The 10655-nt window shown below is 33.3% G+C and overlaps 1 protein-coding gene across 1 annotated transcript in view; it reads left to right on the forward strand.

Moving 5' to 3' along the window:
• The window catches only part of LOC106870540 (glycine receptor subunit alpha-2), a 305943-nt gene that overhangs the window by 263686 nt on the left and 31602 nt on the right, over positions 1-10655 (forward strand). Inside the window, exon 6 of the mRNA XM_052972406.1 lies at positions 5911-6042. Coding sequence (XP_052828366.1) covers positions 5911-6042 — 132 coding nt within the window. The remainder of the gene's footprint in view (positions 1-5910; positions 6043-10655) is intronic.

Genomic DNA, 10655 nt, shown 5'->3' on the forward strand with positions numbered 1-10655 from the left:
TATATATATATATATATATATATATATATATATATATGTATATGCATATATATGTATATATATGTATCTATATATATAAGTATATATGTATGTATATATGTATATATATGTGTATATGTATGTATATATGTATATATGTATGTATATGTATGTATATGTTTATATATGTATGTATATGTATGTATATGTGTATATATGTATATATGTATGTATACGTACATATATGTATATACACGACGGTGGGCTGAAAATTTTATAAGCTGGCTAAGAAGGAGTTATCATACAGTAATTAAACTTGGAATGCATTTTTTGTTTCCTGTTAAACCCATATTTGATATAAAATTGTGGACTTGGAAAAGTGGTACTAGAGACATTTCGTGAAAATCGTAGTGTTATCAAATATCTGCAGAAAATTGGTTAGCCCCTCAGGACATTCATGCTGAAATGGTTTCTACATTAGGGAATGATGCTCCAGCTGTATCAACTGTGCAAAAGTGGGCAACTGAATTCAAGAGTGGTAAGGAGAATCTTGAAGTTCACCCAAGGTCCGGACGTCCTGCCGCAACCACCACGCAAGGAAACATCGACTGTGTTCACCATATGATGATGGATTACTGTTGTTAATCAGATTAAGGGTGACCTGCTTCACCAGGACAATGCTCCAGCACACAAATCTGTGGTTGTAATGGCTGATGTGCTTGACTGTGGCTTTGGACTGGTTGATCACCCTCCATATTCTCCTGATTTGGCACCGTCTAACTATTTTCTGTTTCCCCCAACATGACAAAACACTTGGCTGGGAAGCAGGAATGGAATGAAGTTATTCTGCTGTTGAGGACTCTTTTTGAGGGTCAGGATGAGAGCTTCTATACTATGGGAATCGAAGCGCTGCAACACCGATGGAAGAAGTGTAAGGACCGCAGAGGAGACTATGTCGAAAAATAAAACAAATTTGGCCAAGTTCGACCATTGAATCGTGGTCAGCCGATGAACTTTTCAGCACACCCACGTATATATACGTACATATATATGTAAATTTGTATGGAAAGAGGTTGTTCTTTCCTTGGGATTAATTTTATCCAAGCGTATACCAGTTTCGCTCTCTATCGAATAACGATATTGGAAGTTCTATATGTGTATATGTATTAGTGTTTATCGTTGATTCTTTTATATTTTATATTTCTGTTGTCTCAATTCCAGTTTTCTCTATAGAGGTTTCCATTATTTTCAATATACGAGAAACAAATTTTAACAATATAAAGAAAAATGGAGAATACATACATAGGATAATCAATTTACTTATTAATTTTCAGACTTAATTCAAATTGCACACGCGGCGTTTCATTTTGTTGCTCCATTCCTATGTATGGTGTTCTCCAGTTTTCTTTATATTGTATATATACGTATATGTATGTATATATATATATATATATATATATATATGTGTGTGTGTGTGTGTGTGTGTGTGTGTGTGTGTATGTGTGTGTGTGTGTGTGTGTGCGTGCGCGTGCGTGTGTGTTTGTACGTATGTATATGTGTATGTATATGTATAGTGTATGTATATATATATGTGTATGTATATCTATATGCGCGTGTATGCACACATGCATATATGTATGTGTATATATATATATAATCAAATTAAAACATAGGGTAAAAAATCAGATATTAATTAATATCGATTTATTACCAGGATGCCAGCACATTGAAAGAATAAGAGAAATTCAGAAAAGATATCTGAGATCTCAAGGAATTAATGTATATTTATATATAACGACGACCACTAGGTGGACTGTTAATGTGCTAGAAGAAGATCACATGTACCGTGTTTACTAAGACCTAATAGTTCTCAAATGGCTTCAAATACATGTATAGAGTTCTGAGAATTATACCTTCCGTACAGGTCGTGCTGACGAGAAACAGATATTTTCGGTAAGAGAATATTAATTTCGAAACTAGTACACGAATAATATTTTTTAATTTATGTAATTTTCACCGTCTTGCCGGCATACGGTTTGGTATTTCACTGAATTTCATTTGAGAACTATTTGGTCTTAGTAGACACATTACATGGGATCTTCTAGTATATTAACAGTCCACTTAGTGGTCGTCGTTATATATATATATATAGTTTCGTTATTTATCTGTAGTTTGTTGACACGTCTGTGCTAAGACATCCGAGCATGTTCCCCAGTCTACTCAAGATCGATATCTTATTGCTGATGTGTTTGTAGACTGTAAGAGTGGTATTGTGTTGTGCAAGTGATTGCTGTGGTGCTTCTGTTGTTGGTATAGCTCCTGTAGCCTTTTTTCATTCAGGTTCTTGTGTTTAAATTTGTGATTGTTACATGATGGTGGTTTATTATAATTCTTGTTGTTACTGTTGTTCTTATATTGACTTTCGCTAATCTAAGAGGCAGTTGTAGCTCTTAAGTGATATTTCGAATCACAAACCAAATATTTGGGTTTCCTATCTATTAAACCCTTTCAACAGTGCTTCTATAGAATATACCTATATATAAACTTACCACGAGTAATCATATGGTCAAATTTACCATTTTGACACACATTCACTATTTGAGTTTGCATGTATTTTAACGAGTAAAAATTCCAGATTGCGTGACTCATTACCTCTACCTCTGTTTTAAAAGGTGCAATATAGTAATTTTATCAAACAATTTACCTATAAGGAAATGTGAAAACAGAATGGCAGATATATTTTGCATATGTGTTTATATTTCTTAAAAAATGCATTTATATGTATCTAAATTATAGATATAGGCAACACTTCAACGTGAAAATTTAAAATTTCAATGATTTTAATATGCAGTGTGATGTGGTGAAACTGACATTAATGGGTAATTCGCTACTTCAAATAAATTAAGTGCAATTAATGTCATCAGAGCATCTCTATAACTAAAATATTGTACATTAATTACCCACAGAAAGTGGAGAAAGAAATGAGATTCTGGAGAGTGATAACTTGACTCTCAGTTTATGAAATTTTGCTCTACTTATAGGCGTAATAGGAAATTTAAAAGTTAAATATAGTGACACTTATGTGACAATACTTAATTTTATTGTTCCACTAAAAATAAATAGATTCCTCATTTCTAAACAACGTCAATATATATATATCGATATAGAACAAATATATAAAAATCTGGTATGACAAACCTGTGATGCAATTTCGATTTCTGGTTCCACTGATTACATTTATGCAGGTAATGATTTTCAGAAATGTCTGAACATTACAATAAGCCGTTCCACAACGTCTTTAAGAAATACATTCTAGTACATTGTCAATATGAAGCTGATGTTTTATATTTGTTGGTATTTATTTCAGAGGGCGCGTGGAACAAGATCATGAATGTCATGATTACAATTGATTGAGGTTCACTATTGAAGCGAGATAATGTCCTAAATACACTATGGAAAGGCATGCACGATACAGATTCCGCTCACTGCTCGCTGAGGCCCTAAAATATTGTGTTTTAGTTCCTAATCAATAAGAAAATAATAATTAATGATGTCTAATTTAGATTAAAGGGAAAATGAAACTAAACAAAAATATCATTCATTATTAGTCGACATTTAAAAGGACTGCGGCATGAGGCTACTTATTTCGAAGGAAAAATATCCACTACACAGAGCAAAGTACTTATTTGATTGGCATTTTAACTTAAAAAAGACAAAGATGACTTCTGAAGAATTGTGTATGTGTGTGTGTGTGAGAGAGAGAGAGAGAGGGGGAGGGAGAGAGGGAGACGGAGAGAGGGAGACGGAGAGAGGAAGAGGGAGAGAGGGAGAGGGAGAGAGGGAGAGAGAGAGAGAGAGAGAGTGTGTGTGTGTGTGTGTGTACGACAGTATTAAGCCTGTACTATGCCTTTCATCTTTCTGGAATCGATAAAATGAATTACAAGTCAAGTACTGGAGTCCCTTTTATCAACCATATACCTTCCCTCACAATCTTTGTGTCCTTATTTCCATGTTTGGAAACCATTATAAATAATCAATAGGGCCTTTTCATCCCCATAAATTACTGAAACTTTTTCACTTCAAAAATTAGAAAAATTTGTTCAAAAACAGTATTATTTACTTTAAGCCATTGATTCTAGTTTTCCGGTAACCGTTACATTAGTGAAGTTATAAAACCACAGTTGTTTAATTATTTAAATTGAAAGCCCAACATTTAAAAAAAAAAATTTAATATGAAAGACATGATTTTTATAAATAGGTGAAATGAAATATGAGATGTGTATTTATTCTGGTTCTGGTTGACGCTGTTCTTCTTTAGCTCGAAGTCGCTCTCATTGCTAAGAGTTCCGCTTGTGATCATCCCGTGTTTTTACATAGCTCTCACTATATCGTCTAATATATCATTCCTTTTTTTTTAACATTATGGAAATAAGTTAAAATGATTTGGTTGCTACTTCCTGCAAGTAGAACCATCACATAAACACTCTTTCGTTGGATCCGTATGCTTGTAGTGCAGGAAAGTGGTGGTATTAATGCCTTTCCAATGGCACCAACCATGGACTGAAACTTGGTTACAGGTTTGTCTTACTGAAATATATTTTATGACCTACAGCTGTCCTCAGTTAATACTGAAATACTATGACACAGTAGTAGTAATAGTAATTGGGGTTGGTCAGATTTACCTAACTTCTTAAGATTATATTGCTAATATACCAACAAAAAACGTATTTATACTTCAATGCAATATCTATTATAGATTTGTTTTTGGTATTTTATGGTGTTTCATTTCGTTTTTGGAATGAAGTCAATCTCAAAAAATAAAGCCATTTAACAAACTCTTTAAAAGCAGTTTTTTTCGTAAAATTTTAATTTTAGTGATATGAATAACCAAACAATCTATAGCAATAAAGTTTTATAGGTTTAACGCAATGGCCCAAATTTCTAGTATCGATGTATCGATACTCAAATAAATGAAAATCAAAGTCTATCTTGGCTTATGGAAAATAATGGAAACCTCTAAATTCAGAGGGACATCCACCACGTTTTTACCAAATAATGCCCATAATAATTGGTTTACTTATTGACCATCAGGGACTATACTGACACAATGTGTTACGAAAAGTATTTAGAGGATACCTGGGTGTATAAAATGTAGTAAAATCGATCCCACTGATGCAAGTGCACTTGATCAGACAATACTCGAATTTGAACAATGTAAATGGCTCCAAATAAATAACGCTAGACGTTGTGTTCTGTGCTGCAGGTAATCTACCAATTACCGATTTTTACAACAATTGTTTCTTATAAAGGAACAAAGCCAAACTTGGTGAGAAATGGACCAGTCGATTAAATCGACCATAATAATTGACCGGCAATTTACTTTACTGACATCGAAAGGAAGAAAGGCAAACTTGACCTCAGTGATATTTGAACACATAATGTAATGCCCCAGAGCAAATACACATACTATAATTAGAATTCTAGTTAGAAACATCGACAAAATAATCTCTAATTTATCGGTATAAAGAGAGTCACACACCGTTTTAATAAGGCAGTAGCGCAGCATGATTGCACCGAGAAGTTAATGTATAGTGAACTTAGAGAAAAACAATCTGCGTAAATCCTCCATTCAATCTACATGCCTCCACAAATATGACTAGGAGCTTTCGATCCCTAGTTACACAGAATTCCCTAAAGACAAATAGGTTCTACAAACAGTTTGATACCCATAGGGTCAAGATTAGCTATTAATGTTTAGTCTACACTTTTCGAAGGAAAGTAAAAGTTAATGCAGAATAGAATGAAAATAGTGCACGTGTTTCAATTAATAAATGTAACTCACCGAGCTAAAATACATGTATTTCGTTATATTATTTCAGCTGTGATCCATTGATAATGACAGATAACACTTATTATTTTGTATATTTGCAGTTACATATTCGGTGAAGACAGTGAAATTTCAGTGGCATGAAAACCCTGTTGTAATGAGTCCATCGATTGTTTTACCACAGTTCCGACTCGTAAAGAACCTTACAGACGACTGTACCAGTCATAATAAAGACAGTGAGTATATTCAAAGATTATTGTGGTAGTTTTTAGTCTCATAAGCTGTAGAACTATGGGAAAGGAGCGACCACTGAAGGCATTAACATGTCCACTATTCCTAAGTTATAACTGTCCAGTATTCCTAACATGAACACTATTTGTAAGTTATAACTGTGACAATACAAGCTAAGAAAATATACGTCAACTGCACACTGCTTACACTTTTAAATCGGTCAGTTGTATCGATTCACAATACTTATTTACAGATACGCGCACTAGAAGTCAGCAAGAATGATTCTTCATGGTCACTCGATATGCTAGAAATAACAACCAAATATCTAATTCTATAGCCTTATGAAGGAAAGGTTTCATCGGATAAAATAGTCTTAGATATAAGAAAAAGACAGTTAAAATAGCTCATATGTTTGCTTAGTCAAGCCTGACCCGTGATTATGCAATAATGACAGATAGGTACATTGGATTAATCATAAAGAAAATAAAAAATACACTGGCTATCCTTGTGGACTTTAGCACTCTGCATTGCACAGTTTATATATTGTTCACATGTCCAGTCACTAAGTGTATCACATAGAATGAGTTTCTAGCGTAGGAACAGGATCTCAAATTTTTGCTAAGAGTGTAGCCGAATATATCAACCCAGTACAACGCTGGTATTTTATTTTATCGACCCTAGAAGTGTGAAAGTCAAACCCACCTCAATTAGATATGAATGCAGAACATTAAATACTACCATTTTTCCCGAAGTTGTAATGATTTTGCCAACCCTCAACCATGATTTTGCCAACCATGATTTTGCCAACACTTTGAATGTTTCAAAGAAAAGAATCACTTTTCCATAAATATTTCCAGTCACCATTTTTCTGTGGTTGACAGAAACTGTCATTTTTCTAATTCCATTGAAACTGTGATACCTGCTGGATATGGGCGATCAATATATTCGAATACACTCTATCCTTCACTTGAAAAGTGTAATTATTTTTTGTAAAAAAACATATCGTTGTTCCTGGCAGTTTTGGGATTCTCGAATTATTTTCGTTACTTGGGTTATTTCCTAGATGACTACTTGTAGTGTTTGATATCATATAGAAGTACTAAAACTGTCAAGTTGTTGTTTTGATCTAGTCAAGCTTGATCGAGCAGGCCTACAGTAAGGCACGTCCTGGCTGTGACCATCTAGCTTTTCGAATAACTGTTTCGCCAGGATTACATCAACCAATATTTTCTCTCTATCTTTTGTTTTTAGAGGGAAGTGTGTGATTTGAAGGAGATATGGCTGCTATTTCAAGTAGCATATGTATTCAGGATGTGGTTCCTTCGTTATCAAGTTGTTGACATTGGCAGAACCACTAAAGTAAAGAACCTAATTTCTTTCTGGGAATACCTTTTTGTTGATTCCGATAAATTCAGTTCATAAATAATTCAGTTCATAAATGAATTCAGCTCATAAATAAATATAGATAAATGCTCTCAGACATGTCTAATGCTCACCCGATTCTATACAGCCACTATTTTTAAGTTCTCATGCAAGTACAGCAGCATTACAATTTAAAAATTAGGGTGTAGTTGAGTTAATTGAACCGAGCATTTCCATTACTTTATTAACTTAAAAAGAGTCAAAGACAAAGTTGATCATAACTGGGCATTTAATTCCAAATGCAAAAGGACAAAATTAATTGTTTCGAAATATTTGTTTCTTGGCACTAATATTCTATCACCTATAACCTTTCTGGGAGCAATTACCCAAAAGTAACATTGTCATCTCTGTCGACTATATTATAACATAAGGTACATACACAATGTTCGATGAACCACTAATCAAAATATGTGCTTGAAGAGGGTTTCAAGTGAAGGAGGCACCGGAGAGATTTTACCAGAACTTAATTTAGTATGGTTTAAGTAGTGCAGATGTACCATAACACAGCATATGGGGCCCCATATAAAATAAAACTATCATCTCCATACATAACATGCATACATACGCGTACAATGATACATATACACATAGAATGATGTATTGACTTGAACTAAGGGTCGAGCGCCGCTTGTATTTTTACTGCAGGCTCACTCGGGGCATCCTTCTGACACCGATCACACTGCAAAAAGAATGATAATAATGATGATGATAAGGAGGAGAATAGTAATAATGATGTTAATTATAACAATATTATTGAAAACAATGACAACGATAATAATAACAGCAACAACAACAACAACAACAACAATAATAATAATAATAATGGTATCAAATTTTGACACAGGGCCATAAATACCAGTGCTCAACTGCTACTTATTTCATCCACTCTGAAAGGACGAAAATCAAAGTCGAACTCGATAGAATTTAAACTCACAACACAAAGACATACGAACTACTGCTGAACATTTCGTCCGGCGCGCTAACGATTCTGCCAAATCACTGCAATAATAATAATAATGAATAACATTTAGGATATAGTAACATTTAGGCGGGACAAACAAGAATGCCTAATAATCGAGGTGGTAATGTCAGGAGATCAACATACTATCATGAAAAAAAGAGAAGAGATTGATAAATATGGGGACCTGAGAATTGAGATCGCCAAGATATGGCAGCTACGAGAATCAAACATAAAGATTATCTCTGTTGTTATCGGAGCATCGGGTTCAATATCACCCGACTTGAAGAAATACCTCGGAACCCTACAGTCTAGGTGTATTGCAAAAACCGGCTTTACTTCGAACTCTAAGCATATTGTGTAAAGTACTGTCTGTCTCGACAGACAGTACAAACCCACGGTAAACACAATCTCTTTAATCAACATCAGGATATTGGATACTGTGCGACGTCTTCCGTAATAATAATAATAGTAATAATAATAATAATAATAATAATAATAATGATAATAATAATAATAATAATAATAATAATAATAATAATTTCAAATTTTGGCACAAGGCCAGCAATTTCGGGGGAGGAATTAAATTGATTACAGCGGAATTTGAACTCAGAATGTGAAGACGGGCAAAGTGCCACTAAGCATTTTGTCCGGTGTGTATACAATTCTGCTAGCTAGCCAAATAACAAGAACAATTTTTTTATTTGCAGTCAAGGATGACTGCATACGATATGAAATAAAATATAATTATTGTACTGAAGTGCTTAATGATGTGTGTGTATGTGCGTGTGTATGTGTATATATGTGTGCGTGCGCGCGCGCGCGCGTTGCGTGTATGTGTGCGTGTGTGTGACTAGTTACTACTAAAATTTGACATGTGTCACACGAATCAGTTAGTGGCTCAATCTGTTGTGAGACATTCATTGCCTGCATCGGTATGTGATTGGTCGTGTATTGATGTCGCTTTTGTGTGACGTCACCTGCAATTTTCATTGCTAAGCTAAAAGTGTCATGAGTAGCACAGATCGCCATAAAACACCATGAGAATTAGGATGTGAGGAGTTAGTAAAGTATTAGATATATTACTAAATTAATGCTTTTAAAAACATAAATAAACGTGTTAGTAGCAATTAAACATTATTTTGTGTCTTTTGGTGCCTCTATGTTGAAATGTATCTTCAAAGTTAGAAACCAATGAAATTTATTCATTGGAATTTTTTACAAAGATTTGGCCATGGACATCGATTTGTGTGAAAAGAATCGTTTTCTAATAAATTTTTATATTTGTGCTTTATCATTTTAAGAAAGGTGTTTCACTTTACAAATTTGAAAAATTGTATTTTTCCTGTTGTTAAAGGCAGATGTAAATACATTTGTTCAGAACAATATAAAATATAAGCAAGCGTTATATTTGATATAATTATGTTGACTGGCGTGGAAGAAAACTAATTTCTAAATCTATGATATCATATTTATCACTTCTGTTTAAATGTCCTTTGTCTTTCTCACAATGGAAGCGTCAAGAATGTGGGAGACTGCTGTTGAGCTGTGCTTAGATTATCATTTGACTTAATTTGATTCTGTTGTCTACAAAAACACGACACAAATTACAACCTAATAATATAATGCAACCAACACAGTAGGTTTTACGCAATGATCACCCAATACTATGATGCATCTTTCAATGAAAATATGTTTAAAGATGATTAGAGTATGTCACTCCACATCTGAATATATCCTAGTTTACTACCACTTCTGCCACCACATTTGGAAAGGTTTTCCCAATTTTGGTAGCCGATTAAATTGACAAGATAATTCACTGGTACTTTATTTTATAGACCCCGGAAGGGTGAAAAGCAATAGTGACTTTGAGTAGATTTGAACTCATAATGTAAAATGGAAAAGTTCTAAGTGTAATAATATGTTTATTAATATCAAGCTATTATTGAATGTGAAACATACGTATACACACACACACACACACACACACACACACACACATATATATATATATACATATATATGTACGTGTGTGTATGTATATGTATATATATATATATATGTATATATGTGTATATATATGTATGCATATATATATGTATATGTATATATATATGTATATATATATGTATGTATATATATATATATGTATATATCTGTATGTATATATATATATATATGTATATATCTGTATATGTATATGTATATATATATATATATATATATATATATATATAT

This window comes from Octopus bimaculoides, chromosome 13 (genome assembly GCF_001194135.2).
Source record: "Octopus bimaculoides isolate UCB-OBI-ISO-001 chromosome 13, ASM119413v2, whole genome shotgun sequence".
Taxonomy (NCBI): domain Eukaryota; kingdom Metazoa; phylum Mollusca; class Cephalopoda; order Octopoda; family Octopodidae; genus Octopus; species Octopus bimaculoides.